Source organism: Neomonachus schauinslandi, chromosome 3, assembly GCF_002201575.2.
Source record: "Neomonachus schauinslandi chromosome 3, ASM220157v2, whole genome shotgun sequence".
In the NCBI taxonomy this organism is placed as follows: domain Eukaryota; kingdom Metazoa; phylum Chordata; class Mammalia; order Carnivora; family Phocidae; genus Neomonachus; species Neomonachus schauinslandi.
In genome coordinates, this window is record NC_058405.1 from 58,097,867 (window position 1) to 58,119,127 (window position 21,261).

Here is a 21,261-nt window from a genome sequence, read left to right on the forward strand (position 1 = left end):
ACCAAAGTCTTCAATGCTTGATGGAAGTGACTCTGAGATAAGAGGTTCTAGGAGGGGCAGAGGGTTAGAGAGTTCCTGAAAAGAAAAGCTCCTAACTTTTTAAAAAACGTTTTTCACAATACCTAGTTCATTGTCTTACATATAGAATTTAGGTGCATAAACAATGAGAATTGTAATGTCTTCTTGATTAATCTACTCCTTAGTTATTATGAAATGACCCTCTTTGTCCCTCCTACTATTCTTTGCTCTGAAAACTGCTTTGTCTGATTAGTAAAACCATTCCAGCTTTCTTTTCATTAATATTAGCTTGGCATATTTTTTCCCATTTTTCTACTTTTAACCTATTTGTGACTTTATACTTAAAGTAGGTTTCCTATAGGCAGCATCAGTGTTTTATAGTTTTCAGATACAGATCTTTCACCTCCTTGGTTAAGTTCATACCAAGGTATTTTATTCTTTTGGTACAATTTTAAATGGGATTGTTTTCTTAATTTCTCTCTCTGCAGCTTTGTTATACAAGTGTATAGGAATGCATCCAGTTTCTTGGTATTAATTTGTATCCTGCAACTTTAATTCATTTATTCTGCTAGTTTTTTAGTGGAGTCTTTAGGATTTTGTATATATATAGTATCATGTCATCTGAACAAATCAATTACTAGTAATGAGATTGAACCAATAACCAAAAAACTACCAAAAAATAAAAGTCCAGGACCAGAGAGATTCACAGGTGAATTCCATTAAACACTTAAAGAGATAATGCTTAAGAGATAAGCACTTAAAGAGAGAATATTCTTAAACTATTCCAAAAAACAGAAGAGGAAGGAAAGCTTCCAAATGCATTCTATGAGTCTAGTATTATCCTGATACCAAAACCAGACAAAGACACTACAAAAAAAGAAAACTATAGGCCAATATCCCTGATAAACATAGATGCAAAAATCCTCAACAAAAAATTAGCAAGCTACATTCAACAATACATCAGAAGGATTATGGATATGTGGACTTTATAGGTTTCATCAAATTTGGAAATTTTTGTCTATTATTTTCTTAAAATATTTTAGTTGACTCCTCCTACCTCTCCCTTCAGGGATTCCAGTCATAAATATACTAGGTGACTTGAAGTTGTCCCACAGCTCACTGATACTCTGTTTTTGTTTATTCCCCAGGTATTTTTCTTTGTTTCATTTTAGATAGTTTCTATAGCTATGTCGTCAAGTTCACTAATTTTTTCCTCCGAAATGTCTAATCTGCTATTATTTTTCTATTTACTGCATTTTTAATCTTAGACACTATATTTATCATTTTTTTTAAAGATTTTATTTATTTATTTGAGAGAGAGAATGAGCTAGAGCATGAGAAGGGGGAGGGTCAGAGGGAGAAGCAGACTCCCCGCTGAGCAGGGAGCCCGATGCGGGACTCGATCCCGGGACTCCAGGATCATGACCTGAGCCAAAGGCAGTCGCTTAACCAACTGAGCCACCCAGGCGCCCCTCTATATTTATCATTTTTAAAAAGTTTTATTTGAATCCTTTTTTATGTCTTCTGTATCTCTCTTTAACATGTTTGGGGGAAAAACATGTTTGGGCTTTCCTTTACCTTCTTGAACATATGGAATATAGTTATAATAACAGTTTTAAAGTCCCTGTCTATGAATTCTAACATCTTTGTGTTTTTAGGTCTGTTTCTATTGACTGATACTTCTCCTTTTTTGTTTTTTTTTTTTTCCTTTTTTGGTCTGCCTTGTAATTTTTTTATCAGGTGCCAGACATTGTGATTTTTACCTTATGGAATCCTGGATATTTTCATATTCCTTTCAGTATGCTTCAGTTGTGTTTTGGTACACAATTTGGTTTCTTGGAAATAATTTGATCCTTTTCAAGACTTTTGTTGTTGTTTTTAGACCAAGCCCATGCAGTCTTTAATCTATGGCTAATCTATAACACCCTTCTGAGTACTCTACCTGATGTTCCATGTAGTAAAAGGTTTTTTCACTCTGGCTCGTGGAAATCAGAGCTCTTCTTGGCCCCGTGTCAGCTTCTGGAATGGTTCTGCTTTTTCCAGTGGTTTTTCTTTGGCTCTGGGTAGCTTGTATGCTCTGATGGGTTCTCCCCTGAAGACTTGAGCGTTACCCTCTGTAGATCTCTGGAGCTCTCTCTTTGCAACTCTTTTCTTTTCTGTGTAACTCTATCCTCTCTGGTATTTTGTGCAGCTAAATTTAGCTACCTTGGCTTTCTTGAATTCTGAACTCTGTTTTTTCTGCCAGGAAGACCATTGGGCTTTATTTCAATTTCTTCTCTTTGCCTGTAGCCTGGGAACTCTCTCCATGCAGTAAACTGAGGCAGTGGTTGGGTTTACCATTTGTTTTCTTTTTCTCAGGGATTACTGTCCTTTGCTACCTGTTGTTCAATGCAGAAATCTATTCTTTCATTTATGTTGTTCAACTTTTTAGTTGTTTAAGACAAGTCCTATTTGTTCTTTCATCATCATGGCTGAAAGAGTTATGCATAGTATTTACTGATAAAATTTTTATAAATATGTATATTTAAGGAATATTTAGGATACCCTAAATATTTTATTTCTGTTTTCCTATATTAAATGCATCATATCTTCTGACTAATACTGTTTTAGAGGGGTACTTATTATATGGAGATCATAGAAGTACTAGTTATTAACTATTGTTTTAATTTTAGTAAGTCACAAGAAAGTTGAGTATCCTTTAATTGTTGTTAAATATAGCTGACTCATTAAAATGGATTCTATCATACTACCTTTCTGTAGTCACCAAACATTAGCAAATTTCTTCCTTCAGCACTTTTACATAGACAAGATTAAAAACATTTCTCTTTTATTATTTTTCCAAATTTGAAATGAAGACCTGTTTTACATATCAGCACAGTTATAATGAATAGCTTATATATTTAGAGCCCTCTAATTTGATGACAAACTTATAAACAAATTTTTAAGCTTTTTTGGTGTCCTTTTGAAATGCCACATTTGACAGGAAGTGAACACAAAAGGCAGAAAAGCCTGTGGCTTTGAAAAAGCCAAAAAGGATATCTGTTCTATATTTGTATGGTAGATCATTAACCTCTGGTGCACTTTACAGAAAGGTTTTAGTATCTACCATGAGACATTGTTTTTTTAAAAAAGTTACATTTTACTGGGAGCTGTGTCTCAGGAAAGTGAGTGAACTGTAAGATAATGATTAAGTCATATATAACACTTTTCTAAGAATATGGGTAAGGAGGATGAAATAATATAATGCCATATATTGTATTTATACAGTAGCCATGCTATTATAAAGGAAAATATTTTATGTTGGGTTTTTAAAAGCTCTTCATGAGTTATTTAAAATAACCGTATATTTACTTTTTTGCCAGCAAGAGAAAACCTTTTAATTTTTTTTAAAGGATTTTATTTATTTGAGACAGAGAGAGAGAACAAGCAAGGGAGTGGTAGAGGGAGAAGCAGGAGAAGCAGACTCCACTCTGAGCAGGGAGCCCGATGCGGGGCTCGATTCCAGGACTCTGAGATCATGACCCGAGCAGAAGGCAGACACTAACCATCCAGGAGCTCCTGTTTTAATTTTTAAAAATATGATTCTTTCTGAAAGTATAGCTAAGGCTTTAACCTTTCTCACTCTGACCCAGTGTGTTCCTAATTTCTTGCCCTTAACTCCCATAACTAACTAGTAGCTTCTTAAGATTTAGGAGACTTGACTTCATTAATCAAAACTGAAAAAATTTTTTTTTGTTCTAAATACAACTTTGCTTACCAATATCTATGTCTTTACATTACTTTTCAAGTTACTCAGGCTTGAACGCTGAGTATTCTTTCCTCCTTTTTTCTATAGTTAGATACAGAGCCTTACAATTTAAAGAAAAAAAAATATACGTGTCTCTTAGATTTATTTTATTATTTTTTTTAATCTTATTTTCATTTACATTTAGGCTCCTGTTTGATCTCCCAGCTTTGCCACTATCCTCATTTAAACGTTGGTGCCAAGTTAATATTTCTAAATGTTTATGCCATGTTCCTGTTCAAGAACGTACAATAGCTCCCTGATGCCATTCAAAAAAATTTAACCTCTTTTCTCTGGTTGTGGAATCTGGCCCTTCCTGGCCTCATTTCCACTATTCCTCATACACTTACTATAGCCAGAGAGTTCTTTCATTTGTGGAGCAAACCACATTTATCCAGTGACAGATAGCCTGCCTAATGTGGAATGTGGAATCAGAAGACCTGGCTTTAGGTCCTGACTCTTTCGTGTGCAAGTTAATGTTTTTGTCTTAGTTTCTTGCTTTGTAAACTGAAATAGAACAAAAGATTTGAGTTCTTCTAGTTCAAATATTTTATGTTTCTACAAAACTATTTAAATGTTAAGAATTACTTGCCAATACTGAGTGTAGATCATATTCCTTTAGATTGCTTCACAATTTATAAAATATTAAAGGAAGATTCTTTCATAAAAAGGTTACACAGAGGTCTCATTACCCTGTTCTCCTTTAGCTCAATTTTTCCCTGTTCTCTTTGGGCCATACCTGGTATTCTGTACATCAGATATTTTAAAGGAATTGTACTTGTCCTTGTGAGATATATAATAACATGGGAGGGTGCCTGGGTGGCTCAGATGGTTAAGCGTCTGCCTTAGGCTCAGGTCATGATCCCAGGGTCCTGGAATCGAGTCCCGCATCGGGCTCCCTGCTCCTTGGGAGCCTGCTTCTCTCTCTCTCTCTCTGTCTCTCATGAATAAATAAATAAAAATCTAAAAAAAAAAAAAAGATTAAAAAAAAATAATAACATGGGAAATGGTCCCTAGTCTTAAAGGAGCTTGGTACCTGGTGGAAAAGTAAATTACTGTAATATATTATGAAATAAGATAAGCCACAAGGGTCAGAGGAGGGAATGATCGTATGTAGATAGGAAAAGACTTGCAACAGATGTAAAAATGTGGAAAGACACAGAAGTAGGAAAACCTGGAATTAGACACATTGGGGGAAATTATGGCCCAGCTTTGGCAATGGTAGATGAGTACTAATTTAAGACTAATTTAATCTTAAAGGTTTTTTTTTTTTAAGTTAGAGCTTTTAACCTTGTTAAAAATGGAAAGCTAGTTCTTTTTTTTAAAAGCTTTTTTTTTTTTTTAAGATTTTATTTATTTATTTGACAGAAAGAGAGACAGCGAGAGAGGGAACACAAGCAGGGGGAGTAGGAGAGGGGGAAGCAGGCTTCTCACTGAGCAGGGAGCTTGATGTGGGGCTTGATCCCAGGACCCCGGGATCATGACCTGAGCCGAAGGCAGATGCTCAACAACTGAGCCACCCAGGTGCCCCTGGAAAGCTAGTTCTATTAGTAAATGAAATATTATACAAATGTACCAGTTAATTTTATGCACTAATTAAAAATGAAGTGTGTGTGTGTACACCAAAAGTATTTGTCTAATTTAATTCTCACAATAATCCTTTGAAGTTGTTAAAACTATTTTCATTTTATAAAAGTGGAAACAGGCTTGGAAAGGTTAAGTAATTTGTCTAAGGTCACCCAGTTGGCATTTGAACCGAGACTGGTTTGATTCCAAATTCCATGTTCATCTAGTAAAGTGCTCCCATTGTGCCATATTATTTCTGTTGATTCACACTGTTTTTATTACCACTATAACATGTAGTCAAGCATGTGGTACATTATAAAAGGCAACAGTATAAATAATTTTATTCTAAGTGAAAATACAATATATATATTTTTTATCTTGAGTAACAAGATAAGTGTTTTGCCTAGAAGCCAGTTCATAAAGGAAGGGAAGAGAGTACCATTTGTGGACTTGCTCCTTTGAGCAGTGCACTGTCATTATTGGTCTACTGTATCCTTTAGGAAGAAAAGATTAAAAGAAGACTTTACAAAAAAGAGCAAATTATATTTTAAGAGAAAGTACTAGTGTGCATATGTGTTTGATTCACACAACTCTCAGAAATGAGATTTTAATATAATACATATTTTTAGAACCCACAATAATTTAGGATTAATTAAATTAGGTGTTTGAATTGACAACCTCAAGTAGATTGAAGGGAGGGATAAAAATGAACTGAATTTTAAAGCTAGGACTGTTTTCATAGACTGAAATGTTAGAACTGAGTTTTCTCTCAGTTTTTAATAGAAGAGCCCAGGTTGGGCACCTGGGTGGCTCAGATGGTTAAGCGTCTGCCTTCGGCTCAGGTCATGATCCCAGGGTCCTGGGATCGAGTCCCGCATCAGGCTCCCTGCTCCTTGGGAGCCTGCTTCTCCCTCTGTTTCTCTCTCTCTCTCTCTCTATCATGAAAAAAAAAAAAAAATTTTTAAAAAAAAAAAAAAAAAAGAAGAGCCCAGGTATGCCTAAAGTCTTCTATAAATGAAAAAATGTAGAGCCTGAAAAGGGAAAGTAAGGAAAGGCAATATCATAGAAATAAAATTTTTGATAGTATCCTTGTTTTCTACTAGTGGGCTTGTCTAGAGAAAAATTTAAAAATACAGATATTCAGAAAAGCACAAACAAAAATAAGGATAATAACTTAGTTTATATGAATAATTATCCACTGAAATATGAATAGATGATTATTTTAAAAGATCTAAGAATATAAGCTCAGTTTAGTAAAATAATTCCATTTCTTCATAATTGTTAAGAATCAATGAAGCATTAAAATGGTTTTTTATATGGTTCCTCATATGTTAAAAAACAATAAATGGAAAACCCAGAGTAACTGAGATGACTATTATAAATTAATCCAAGTCTTCTCCTGAACTAAATGCTGATATCAGCCTGAGTTCTTGATCCAGATCTATTTGTGGTTTTAAATATAAAATCTTTTCCTTATCTAAACCTTCACTCAACCTTGCATGCCATGTTTGACTGTTTAGTCTGTTCTTTTCTCTGTGCATTTCCTCCTTCTTTAATCTTTAGAACACTCTGACACACATGAGTAATTGGTAGAGTTCACTGTGGAGACTTGTCCGTTCATGTCTCCCTTTCTCCTCCCCTATTGTCCATATTATATATGTTTTCCTTATTCATGAATTTGCACAAGGGACTAAAGAAATCTAGGGATGTTAAAAAAAAAAAAATCAACAACTCAGAAATGTCCCTTAGGTGTAGCTCCTAGAAACTTGCTGTAGGAAGCAGTGCTTTTACAAAGCTCATCACTGGCTTCATTCTTTGGAGTCTTTCCTGATCATCATACAGACCTGCATCAAAATGGTCCTCACTTGTGCATGTAACGTTTCAGTGTAGAAATCATAATAGATCATACTTCTGCACGTGTGCTGTTACAGGCACTGTGGAAAGTACTGAACTATGTTAACTCCTTTACTTCGCAAACTCTGTGAAATAGATGCTGTCATCATCACCATTTCATAGGGGAAGAAACTGAAGCACAGAGAAATCGAGAACCTTTTCCTTGTAAAGGTGTAACTCCAGCACTGTTAAATGTGAGCAGTGTTTGCTGTTATACTGCAGGTGGAATTTGTTGTATTGCAGGTCCACAAAACTTAAGTTGATGGTAGAGCCAGAATTTTAACTTGGGCTATCTGGTTCCAGAGATGGTGTTCTTAACCTCTGTGCTGCCTCGTGGTGTATATTAGCTTACTACTGGATATATGCAGTGTTGTGACTGGTTTCTTTATTCCTGCTTTATCTCTGTTTGTATCTTTCTCTGTGTCGCTGTGCTGCCGCAGGAGGCACCTGGGCTTTGAGTTACCAGATCTCAGTTAGTTTTCACAGAAGGCAAATAATGCTATCCCTGTTTTACGGGTAGGAAAAGCTGAGGTTCAGAGATACTATGTAACTTGCCTTGGTGTGATTATGAACAAGTCATGTCTCTGCATCTCAAGTTTCCTTGTGTGTAAAATGGGGATAATAGTATTTACCTTTCAGAGTTATTGTGAGGAATAAATGAACACTTATGAGAATGGTACATTTTCGAAATAGAACAATTGTTAGTTCCTTCATTCCCTTTCTTCTGTACAGTGATTTCTTAAGAACAGAGAACTGAGAATACGGTTAAGCAGTATTGGATCTGTTTATCCTCGCTTACTAGAAGTATGTAGAACTTTTCTCCTGAGGCTCTCCCCTCCCCCATTGCCTTTTCAAAATGGAAGAAGTTCAGGGGGAGAAAGGTGTAACTGAACTCCAGCATTGTTAAATGTGGGTAGTGTTCACTCTTATGCGGCAGTTGGAATTTGTTATATTGCTTTAGTTATGACTCATGTCAGTAATTACCCGAGGGCAATGTTAGTTCATTATTCAAGTACAAACAAGAAGGGAGATAGCAATTGTAGAAGAAAAGCTCAGAAAGATCCTCTGTGCTTATTAACCTGTGGAAATGGAAGCAATTGTACTCTTGTTCAGAGGGTCTTCTACAAGGTCTTGATGTTAGGAAATTGCTTGAGTATAATCTTAGAATTTTCAGTCTCTAAACTCGTAGTTAAATCCTAACTCTAGTAGTGAGGAACGGTTCTGGAATCTGGATGTGAAAGAAACAAAAAGTAAAAGTATCTTATGAAATATCTATTTTAATCAATATAGTTTCTAAATTCCTCCAGCAAAATAAGAAGCTATTATTAATAATGAGTTTAGTAAAATTTTAGAAACACTCTGGGGCAGTTGTTCCTAAATCATTTAATTAAGTTCTGTTACTTTTCATAATAAAAAGAACCGACTTTTTGATATTTATCTTTTCCAAATATTTATGGCATGTTCTTAAAACCCTGAATGGTCACAACCTAGTCTGCTTCAGAATGCATGTCAGTGACCTTTGTGTGTGTGTGGTTTTATTAATTTACTGATTGGTTCTTCATATTTTCCACTAATGTCAGAAATAGCCAAATATCAGAAGTATTTATGGTATCTTCCTGTAAGTGTGGATTTAGAACTGATAAGGAGATGTAGAATAGGAAACAGCTGGATTTGCTTCTCTTTCAAAAAACTTTTTATTCTTCTTACTAAGTTTCAGTGTTTCTTGCCTCTGTTAAAATATAACATAATTTCTCTTTAAGATTTGATTATACTCTTTAAGAATTCTCCAAAGACTAACAGAAATCTGTCTTGCTATCTTTTATTTAAGTTCATTTCCTTTTTGGAGTTTAATATCTGGTCATTTTTATCTTTACTAATAAATTAATAAAAATTTATTTTTATTACTATCTGATCATTATCCTTACTCTTTCTGTGTTTTAAGATAATTATCTAAAAGTTTTTCATTTGCATATTAAGTAACACTAATTTTTATATCTTAAATTTTTTCATTTTGGTTTTTTTCTTTTAAACAGTAAAAATAAGAAAGGTGGAAAAGTAAAATGACTCCTCTCTTACCAATACATGAGTCCTAAACAAAAATGAACATAGGATTTCCTAATCCAGTACTGAACTCTTAAAAATATAAACTTGGCCTTAAAAATATAAAGTTTTGCATTGTCTTTGTAATAGGCATACTGGAAACTTTCAGTACTATGTACTTTTAAACCAGGATCTAACTCACATATTTAAACAAGATCTTCTGAAAATAAACTTTTCCACAGTCCAGTTTCAAGTGAAGAATAAATGGCATGGGTGGATGGAGATTGCCATGATAATGCAAAAATGATATACTTGACCTTTATAATTATTTCTGTTTGAACAACAACAACTTTTTCTATAATCTCTTACAGACAAACTATTTATAATTGTCCCTTTTGATTTTTTAATACATGGCCATATTTTTCCCTTCTCTTTATATCAAAATTATGTGTTTCAGTTTAAAAAGGACTTATAAGACCACAACACAAAATATAGCAATTTTTGCCCAACAGTTTTAAAACCAGTTATGTTGGCTATCAGCAAAAATCACATATGTGACATATAAGCCAAAGGTATAATTTTTAGTGCTGTTTTAGTATTCATTTTTATTTAAATAAACTACTTCTTTTCATTATACATAAAATCTTTTCCCCGGAAAGCCTAAATTTAGTCCAGTGTGACTATTTTACACTCATGTAATGAAATAAAAGTTCTTTATTTTTAAAATAAAGATTTATAATAAAGTGATTCATAGGTTTTTATGACCTATTAAAATATGAGCTAACAATAATTTGTTAAATAGTTTAAAATATTAGCATTTTTAAAGAAAATAAATTAAAAGTTATGTTGTTCATAATTAATGGATTTGCTTTGTTTTGATGAAAAAGCCCTTTGCATATTATTTTTCAGCAGCAGTAAAAGGGTTTAAGTAGTATAATGTTTTCTTGTGTAATTTATACTGTGCAGTCGCTTTCATTTTTTATTTATTTATTTTTATTTCAATTAGTCAACATATAGTACACCATCAGTTTCAGATGTAGTGTTCAACAATTCATTAGTTGTGCATAACACCCAGTGCTCATCACATCACGTGTGCAATTGCTTTTAAAAATGAGAATATTTCTGGTTCAAAATAGCAAACTGACCACACACCTTTACCTCCTTCCTCCCCCAAAACCCCTCCAGAAGTTACAGAAAAGAAAAATAAAAAGCACATGTGGGGGTGAAATCCTGCAATACTGAGACTATAAAGTAGAAAAACTATGGAGGGAAGTTGAGGGGTTGATTCAGGTTTGAGGATAAAAAGTAAATGAGGGGTATATTGAAGGATACAACAAAATAGAGAAAACCACAGCTCTGAATACACACAGGAAAGGGCTCTGGTGGAAGTGGGAGTCTTAGCCTCCAAGCTCAGAGTAGCAGATATAGAGAGTAAGGCAGTAATACTTCAGGAGAATTTTTTTAAAGTGCTGTCTGCCAGTAGCTCTGGAACTTGAGCATGCATCAAAATGACCTGGAGGGCTTGTTAACACACAGGTTACAGATTGCTGGGCGCAACCCCAAAGTTTTTAGGGTAGGGTCCAAGAATTTATATTTCCAACATGTTTCTAGGCAACGCTGATGTTGCCGGTCTGGCCACTACATTTTGAGAACATCGGTCCATGAAACATTTGGACCAGTCCCCCACCTCAGTTCATGCCAGCCTGTAAGAATCAGGAAAATGTATATTCCTCTTTACTAATGAATTAGAAAAAGATGCCCCTCTGGAAACAGGCACCCCTGATTTGGTATGCAGCATTTATGCCGAAGCCCTGTGCTTTTGTGCAGTGCACTATACATATACATGCCTGGCCCCATCCCAGCTTTTGTACACACACACACACACACACACACGGTACCTACAGCTTCCTGCTGGGTCTATAAGAGAAGCAGAGCAGAAAAGTAGGCAAATCTATAAATTAGGTAAGTTAGGTAAATTAGGTAAATCTGTAGACTTCTATAACAGACTTGAAGAAAAAAATGAGCTAGGAAAGGTAATTCTGCTTAAGAAGAAAATGCATCAAACTAGTACGCTGCAAGGTTATATTGCCCTAATTTTGGGTAACCTCAGTTCAATATCCATCCCCAAAAGAAAGACCAGATTAAAAAAAAAAATTTTTTTTCAAAGCCAGGAGGCTTCCAGTGGAAAGGGTTCATAGGTCCAAGCAGGATAAATGAATATGGATACATCTTGGTGAAAATTGCAGAATTCCAAAGGTAGTGAGAAAATGATAAAAGCTTCCAGCAAGAAAAAAGTAAGTTATTTACAGTGGAATAAGATCCAGATCAGCATCAAAGTCCTTAGCAGGAGTACTGGGTATCTGATAACATAGAATTTTGTATCTAACCTACATGTCAAACAGGAGGGTAAAATGGAACAATTCTCAGACATCGAGGGATGCAGAATGTTTATCTCTTGACTATCCTTTTTGAAATAAAATTACTAGAGAATATGATTTAGCAAAGTAAAAAAGAAATCCAAGAAAGGAGAAATTGTGGGATTTAAGAGTTAAACAGGAGTGCGGAGAGAAAAAAGTGGGAAAAATTCTAGGATACAACAGGCCTAGAAAATTGTTGTTCCAAAAAAGAAATCCATAGTTACATGAAGAATGTCTTAAAGAACACAGTGGTTTCTTTCAGTAATTCTATAATCTCATCTAAAGGCGGGAATTCAGTAGTAACGTTTAAGGTAAATTAAGTTTAGGGTGATAACTGCAAGAGATGAATTCTTGTGTCACAGAGTAGTATTGACAAAGGAAAATTTGTCTCTCTTCCTTGGGCTTTTGACGAATTAAGTGTACCATACATAGGTTTGATGATACAAGAGGCAGTCTTTATTTTCTTTACATTTTTGTGTGTAAGTATAGGATATTTATTAGAACTACATTGATAAATACCCAGAGTAGGTACTATATAAGTAAATACATATTAGTTATTAAAAATTAATCTTCAGGGGCACCTGGGTGGCTCAGTTAAGTGGCCAGTTCTTGATTTCAGCTCAGGTCATGATCTCAGGGTCCTGGGAATAAATCTCACGTGGGGCTCTGCGCTCAGTGGGAAATCTGCTTAAGGATTCCCTCTCTCTCTATAATAAATAAATCTTTAAAAAAAAATCTTCAAATCACTTCATTGTATACCTGAAACCGATACAACACTGTATGTTAACTATACTGAAATTAAAATAAAAATAGAAAAAGGGAAAAAAATTAATCTTCAGTCTGGTGGGTAAATAATATTTAATTTGTTCTTAACTCTTAAGCCCTTTCCTTCCAATCTCTACTTCCTCTATTTCAACCTATGTTAGACGCTATGAAGAATACAAAGAAGTACAGAACATAATCCCTTTCCTCAGGGAGCTTGAGGTATCAGGAAGATAAAAAGATAACTAACAAAGGCAGTTAAAAAAAAAACATGGTATAGACAATAAGCATTATCAAAGAAGATTTTGTTTAGGAGTTGAACTGGCCCTTGGAGGATGAAAACAATTTGACCAGAGAAGAGGGGAACAGTGAGTTTTATTGACGGGGGGGGGGGTGGGGCAAGTAGTGTGTCATGTGCCTAAATGTCTAGAGTCAATAAAATGAGAGTTATGAACACAGGACGTGTAGTAGACCAACCAGGAGTAGAGGAATCTTATTTGGGAGAGATAAACCAAAAAATCAAGAGGTCAGGGCTGTATTTTGGAGAATGTTGAACTTTGAAACTGGACTTTCCCTTTCAGGCAATGGAGAATCTGACAACTTTTAAAACTGGACAGGGGCGCATGGGTGGCTCAGTCTGTTAGGCCGCCAACTCTTGATTTCAGCTCCAGTCGTGATCTCAGGTTGTGAGATCGAGCCCCACTTCACGCTCTGTGCTGGGCGTGGAGCCTGCTCTGTCCCTCCCCCCACCTCTCCCTCTCTCTCTCTCAAAAAAAAAAAGAAACCCCAAAAACCCCCCCAAAACTGGGCATTAAGTGACTGGTTTAAAGTGGTGATTTAATAGGTAAATCTGGTTGACCTGTCCTGCATGGTTGAAGGGAAGAAAGCAGGAAGCAGGCTGAGGGGGTGCCCGGGTGGCTCAGTCTGTTGGGCGTCTGCCTTCTGATTGGGTTGTGATCTCGGGGTCCTAGGGTCAAGCCCTGTGTGGGGCTCTCTGTTCAGCGGGGCGTCTGAGTCTCCCTCTCACTCTGTGTTCTCCCTCTCTCAAATAAATAAATAAAGCTTTAAAAAAAAAAAAGGAAGCAGGCTGAGAATGTAATTGTAGTAGTCCCAATATCACATGGTAACAATGGTGACAATGGTTATTTAAAGGAAGGAGGGGGAGTGAAGGGGGTGCGGTACCTGGGTGGCTCAGTCGGTTAAGCATCTGATGCTTGATTTCAGCTCAGGTCATGATTTCGGGGTTGTGAGCTCAAGGCGCCCCCCCCCCCCCCCCCCCCCCCCAAACCCTGTTCCCCCTTTTATTAAAATTTTAAGGTTCATTCATTCAACAGGTGATTGAGAGCTATTACCTGCCATGTACTAATATGGATGTAGTTCTAGATTGGGTTTGTTTTTTTCTTTCTCATCCTTGTTGGCTTTAGATTTTTGACTATGTGGAACAAGAAGTGGCACATACAACTCACAGACCAACCACCTAATTCTGTAGTTTCATTGGAACACAGCCACACTCATTCACTTATGTATTGTCTGTGGTTGCTTTTGTGCTATAAGGCAGAGTTGAGAAGTTTCAACAGGACCATATAGTCTGTAGGCCTAAGATACTCACTATCTGACCCTTGAAGAAAAGAGTTTCTGATTCCTGATACATAACATTAACATGTTTCCCAAAGTCTTACACTCAGATAAGTGTCATAACCTTCAATATCCTTTCTATGCTGTTCCTCACCCCTCTTCCTTGCTTTTTGGTTTATCTTTCTTGTGTTTCTTTTGGTAAAAATAAGCAAATATATGTATGCTGTTTTATTTTGCCTTTTGTTATACCAAAGATAGCCTACCATATGTATTGCTACTTTTTTTACTTAACACTTTCTGGAAATCTGAGCATATCAGTTCATAGAGCTCTTTCTCATTCTTTATTACAGCTGCATGGTACTACATTGTGTATGTGCTGCAATTTATTCAACCAGTCTTCTATGCTTGGACTTCTAGGTAGTTTCCAATATTTACAGTTTCAAATAGTGCTGCACCTTGTACATATGTTTTTACATTATTGAAATTATGTCTTCAGGGTACATACCTAGAAATGAGAGTGCTGGCTCAAAGAGTAAATGTGTGTGTGTGATATTGCCAAATTCCCATCCATAAGGATCATACCGTTTTCTGTTCCCATCAGCAGTGTATGAATGTACCAATTTCTCTACAAGGGTCGCTCGTTTAATTTTACAAAGTGATGACATTAAAATATTCTTCCTATCTTTCATCAGCATCATTTCAAAAAAGAAAGGCCATTTTAATAAGGGAGAAAGAACATAAAGGATTAGAACAGCTCTTTAAGTTTAAATTGAATAAGTAATCTCTTATTGTGATTGTTTTCTTTTTGCTGAAGACAAATGCATCTCTACTCTGTAATCAGAGGAATCTTTTTGAAATGCAAATCTATCATGTCTCTCCTAACTGGAAATTCTTCAGGGCTTTCCATATCTCCTCAGATCTTAATATGACTTTATTATGGACTATAAGTACATGTAAGGTCTCAGCCCTATATCTCCAACCACTTTAGCTTTGTTTTAGTTCTTTCAGTATACCAAGTTCTCTCCCAAGGGCCTTTGCATGTGCTACTTCCCTGGCCACCATTAAAGAAATGGATGAGTCAAAAACAAAAAAAAGGGCGCCTGGGTGGCTCAGTTGGTTAAGCGACTGCCTTCGGCTCAGGTCATGATCCTGGAGTCCCGGGATCGAGTCCCGCATCGGGCTCCCTGCTCGGCAGGGAGTCTGCTTCTCCCTCTGACCCTCCCCCCTCTCATGTGCTTTCTCTCATTCTCTCTCTCAAATAAATAAATAAATAAATCTTTAAAAAAAAAAAAACAAAAAAAAAAGACCAAGTTCTTATCCTGGCTCTACCTTAACTTGTTCTGTGACCTTATGCAAGTTACTTAGCCCTTTAATTCTTCAGTTAAGATGACCTATAGGCTCTTTTAGTTTTAAATTGTGAATTTACCAGAAGTCATTTTGATGGGAAGGTTAATAGAACGTAGCACATTCACCCTGTGGCTTTTAACTATAACTTGGCTTTAAGTATATAACACGTACTTGTTTCTCATTCTTACTCTTTACTTAAATTTTAATTATTTTCAAAAATTAGTTGATGAGTTGATTCTATATGAGTAAAGTAAGGTTTGAGTTGAAAAGTGGTTATTAAATTCATGAATTATCTCTGTTTCTGGGGTCCTGTGTCTTGGATTCTGTTTTTCAGCACTTGAATCACAGTGTGATGAGAGATAATTTTGTATCCTTTTAAGGAGTTATTGAAGTAAATCTTTTTTGAGAGCAGGAGGAAGGGGAAAGACTTGATAGAGTAGTTGGCCTAGAGTTAATTTCATACTATTTTATTATCCTGATCTATTGCCCTGTTTAATTGATAATTCTTTGTTTTTTTTGTAAAATTGACGGTCAGAAAATGGGTAACAGGCATCAGGTAAAAAGGATGAAGAAAGGGATTATATAGGTAATTAAGAATTTGTGATTTTAGGGAAGTGTATATGTTGATTTCTGGAAAATGTAATTAAGTAATATTGTTGACCATTAAATACTCTGGTCTATTTAAAGATGTTTTGTGTCCTTATGTTTGTCCATTAGTTCCTTTTAATTTAGAATTTATTTCTTGGAGATCATGTTATAAATGGATAATTTGATTTCCAGCCCAGCCCAACAGAGCTTTTTAAAAACATTTTACCTTAGGATTATGTTAAGATTCATCCATTAGTAAGCACTTTATAAAATTTTCTATATATTTATTCACAACTAAGAGCACCAAGTTGTATCTTCCCTTACTTGCATCTGGGGTTGGATTGACATGTAAGTACTAAAAAAGTTTGGGTGTTGAGAGGTAGTGAAGATTCTGTTAGGCAATAGTAACTTAATATACTGACAAGAGATCATTTATCTGGTTCATTCATTAGGGGTCCAAAATTACAGAACCAAAAAGCAGTTGCGTTAGATATGAGTCGTGAATTAAATGCTTCTCAGTTGGGGATATGAAATTTTATATGAAGTTTTTTATTATATTTTATATTCCTCAACTGAGTGACTAATCTTTATGATACCAGTATCTATAAGATTTATACCTCAAATTTACTTTCAGTATTTTGAATGTAGAATATAAAGTCAAAACTCCTTGATGTAGTGTCTCCAGTTTCTTTAAATTTTTTGTACATGTATTATGTACAGCACATATATTTTCATATATTCTTTTAATAAACTAGTTACTTAGTTGTTATTTTCTCAGAAAAGGTCATTTCTGAGTTTAGAACCAGTTATTAGGATCCTGGGGAACTGTTTTCCACACCTTAAAAATGTTCTCATCTTCTGTTCCTCTGAAGGGCGTTAATGTGGAACAGAAGATTAGTTAAATCATCTACTCTTTTACAAAGATGTTAAAAACAGAGGGCATAGTTTTTTGGGAGGGAGGGCTTGGTACTATCACTTTAAAGTAAAAAAAGTAAAACTCTCAAGAGTTCTCAAGAGGCTTTCTGGGGAAAGAAGAAAGAGAAAATTTTGAGTATGTAATTTACCATAACATGCAGTGCTAACAAAGGAAAATAACTTTAGTACACTTTCTGTCCATGTAGTTAAGCTTTACCCAGGATTTGAAGTTCTAGAAGATAAAACTAGTATTCATTATCTGTTAGCTATTACTTTGTGAAAAATCTTACAAAACTTTTGATTCATCTTTCTGTTGACAAGAGGGCAACAAAAATGTCTCCAGTAATCACAGTAAAAACAAATATCTAATGACTGTTTTGCTTGTATTTTAAAGTAATAGTCATACTTTGAGATCTTGCTCACAGATCTTTAAGCCAAGGAAAGTTCTGAGAAATCTCAGTTACAAACTCTCACCCCTTTTTTCCACATCATTAAGTTCTTAGTTGCTTTTCAAGAGTAGGTATATTTATTTTCTGAAGAGTGATATCAAATAAAGGTGTACTACAGGGCAAATTGAAGACTTGAAGGATTTATTTTGCCTTTGGTTTATCTAAAGGAAACCATGGCTACCTAAAGAAAATCCCCCAGTTATTTTATTGAAAATAGATTACTTCTCTAGCAAATGACTATGATTTGTCTGAAATCATTGTAGCCCAAGCCCAGAGAACAGCAAAAATCAAATTTAAATTAAGAGTAGTTGTCCACGACAACCCTGTTGGGACCCCTCTCACTCTTGAGAGCTTCTTCTGTATCTTCACTTAATAAACTTTTATCGATTTAAAAAAAAAGAGTATTTGTCCAAAGTTGTGTTCAGGACTTGAAAGATTAGATGTAAAAATCAAATACATTGAATGCTGAATTTAATTATGTCATTTTTCTCAAATAAAAAGCATTCTTTTTTAGTTAACTTTGGAGAACTGCTTGAATTTGAAAGAAAATATGTTGGAAAATGAAAACGTTTTAGTGTAGTTGGTACTTAACATCTACTAAATTATAGCTCAAATCGATACCTTTTCTGTGTTTAAGAAAATGAAAATGTAGTTGTACTGAGTTATTTGACCCTGTAGTTTTGGTGCTTTTTACATAAGGAACTATGTTTTTACTTTATAAATTATTTTGATGTACATTAACATTTTGCCTACTGGAAATAATATTTTCAGCTGTTCAATATTTGACTTTAAATGGTCAAAAGAGAGAAGGGAAGTAATGTATTTACTGATCACTTTCTAAGCACCAAGTCTTGTATTTCACTATCTTACTATCTGTGGTATTTCTGACTTAAAATACACATACAGGTTACTTATTGTGACAAAATATACCTTTGAAATGTACCTCCAAGTAGTTTTTTTTTTTTTAAATGTACCTAGCAAAACAGCATTTTGTTAGTTTCTTCCCTCTCAATTTTGGTGGCATATATTATTTTGAAATTGAGCGCTGTTATATCCAGAAAATAGATCAAAATAATAATTTTAAAGTATACATACTACATGGTTAGATAGCACATGCTTCTTATGAATTGCCTACAAAGACAAAAGCCTGAATATTATCTGTAACTGCTCGATATCCCCAAATAGTGTGTTGTTATTCTAGAGAAGACATTTTTAGCTATTTTTTTCAAAGAACACTCCAAAACCACTTGTTATTTCAAATTATTCTCCTTTCTCATTTATGTTATAGTTCAAGAAACATGATTAGTAGTTCCAATTCAAATTGAAATAGAAATTAGATATGTTGAATAAAAATATTAAATACATAAAACATTTAATTGCTATAAATCATTTAGTTTAAAATTGCTAAGAAATTAAACAGCACACATGGTCACCACATGATTTAAATCATAGTCACTTTTAGACTCTGAACAAGTCTTTTAGGGATTTTTTAATGAAGAGGAAGGTAGAGGTCAAAATGGCTCAGAAAAATAAAATGGTGTGTATACAAGAATAGAATACATTTTAATGTTTAACACATCGAATACAATTTTTTATACTATTAACTTTAAAATGTCCACGTGTTTATTTTCTTTCAGAGGTGGAGAAATAGTTGTCCAAGAAAACACTTCTCACAGTTGAAGGAACTTAGAGGTTCCCAGTATAGTCCCAGCGGTTTCATTTCAGGCAGCTTATATTGTAGATTCACTGTCAAATATCTTACTTTTTAAGGTCTGTAGGTTATGTTGAATAAAGTTCTCCGTGCTGTGAACTTCAGAGAATCTGAAGTCACTTTTCCTAGCAGACCAGTTTTTCATTTTTATTGAATTCTGAATCGTTTCTGACGTGAAGTAGTAAACTATAGGGTCAAAGCAACAGTTTGAAACAGCAATGCAGAGAGTGATTGGGTACATGGTCCTTACGGCTGCCACTGCTGAGCAATTTACAAATGTTTGTGTTCTCATAAGAGAATATAAAATAAGATTGATATTGTAAGGCACAAAACAGAAGCAGAATATGACCAAATGTACAAAAATCATTCTTAAAACTTTAGTTTTGTTTATTTTGCTTCTACTTAATGTAACAGGTTTATTTAAAGTTCTTAGCACCACACTAGAACAAGTTACGTTTAAAATTAGAGGAATAAAAAATCCCACTATTTCGATGAAAATTACAATCCTTGAGAGATACGTTTTCCATGTAGCTTCTGGAAATTTTTCAAAGCAGGCTTCTGAGGAATTGTTCCCCAGAGAGTTGGTGGACTGAAAAAATACTGCTGGTGCACTTCCTCCTATCACAGTTAGCCACACAGCAATGCACATGAGTTTTGCATTTCGTTTGGTTCTTAAAGTCTTTGACTTAAATGGGTAGACAATTGCCAGAAACCGATCCACGCTAATACAGGTTAAGAACAGAATGCTTCCATACATGTTGGTATAAAACAGCATCACTGAGATTTTACAAAGTACATCTCCAAACGGCCAGTTCTGTGTTGCAAAGTAAAAAATCCTGAAGGGTAAAGTAAAAACAAAAAGCAAGTCTGACATTGCCAAGTTAATCATGTATGTTGTGGTTTCATTTCTCACTTTGAGGGTGCAGATGAAAATGTATATGGCAACACAGTTGGATATTAACCCAAGCACAAACACCATACTAAACATGCACCCGTACAAAGTGTACTTAAAGGAGTCATCATAGGAGCAATTGGAGCTGTTACTGCTTACCATTATAAAGGCACGTCCAGTTTACAGAATTGAAGTCCTTTTGTCAGCTGCAGTCTTCTTTGGTATTCAGATTGTGACTTTATACCCTCCAGAGTATTTGCAAATTCTTTGTATCTTTGGATAGATTTATAAATATTTCCTTTTTCTTTGAAATCTCGATAAGAAACATGAAATTCGTTGTTGTAAAGTTTCCGCTTGGTTCTTCAACAGGAAAATATTCTCATTTTCTAATCCGAAAATTCGTGAATCCAGGGTTTAGGTAACTGACGAACAACTTTTGAAAAATGTAGTCAGTGAAGCCAAGCTATTGGATTATAAATTTAAAGAAAAGCTGTGTTCTGAGATGGGAAGAAAACTACTCATCTGGTAAACTTGTATTTCAGTAGTCAAGATGAATATTCCAAAATTGAAGTTTCTCTACGCTCCAATATATTTAAGATGAAGGTAGTAGTCTTTTTTTGCTTTCAGTGCAGAGTTTTCAGAGACTTAAACATTCCCAGTTTGGTCTCACTTCTTGCTTCTTTGAAATGAAGTTTTCCTTTTTGGTATTCCTGCAGTGGATTCCAGATGGTGGTAAGCAGAAGAGTCTTTTAAAGTTTCCGAAATAAATTCCTAAGCGTGTTAGCTCTTGCTGAATTGAAGCCTTTTCCTCCGTTGCCAGATGTATTGTGAGATGGGCTTTCTCTGATGTGGAAAAGAAAGGCTTGCTAGATTTGTAGTATGACATCACAGGAAGAAGAGGCTGGGCTTGGACAAAGAAAGGTTTCAGCCCCGTTTGTTTACTGTGCCTTTAATCTGATAATGTGTCTGCTGGGAATATACCTAGGAGGCTTGCAAATGGTCACTGGCTGTTGAGCTGAGCCTTTGCCCTTTAACTCTTTTTATGCGGAATTGCTTCTGGGATTTTGGCCATCTTCTTTCCTTTCTTTTATTTCTATTTGGTAATAAGAAATCAGTATTAAGCCTGTTTTTCTCTTATTTGATTGCTTTTGTGTTTGGAATACGAATTTTTTTAAAGAAATAAAATGTATATGAGTGTGTATAAATTGAAATTGTGGTATCTTAATATAGCATTGAAAAAACTGTTTAATGACTTATGAAAAAGAGAAATTTAATCTTTAGGCGTAAAAAATACTTGACTGACC

The 21,261-nt window shown here is 34.9% G+C and overlaps 2 protein-coding genes across 2 annotated transcripts in view; one reads left to right on the plus strand and one right to left on the minus strand.

The window, feature by feature from the left end:
* The window catches only part of RB1 (RB transcriptional corepressor 1), a 155,793-nt gene that overhangs the window by 77,625 nt on the left and 56,907 nt on the right, over nt 1-21,261 (plus strand). The window lies entirely within an intron of this gene.
* LPAR6 (lysophosphatidic acid receptor 6) lies at nt 18,831-20,785 on the minus strand. The gene has a single exon (XM_021689425.1). The coding sequence runs from the start codon at nt 20,117-20,119 to the stop codon at nt 19,085-19,087; it is 1,035 nt and encodes a 344-aa protein (XP_021545100.1). The 5' UTR covers nt 20,120-20,785; the 3' UTR covers nt 18,831-19,084.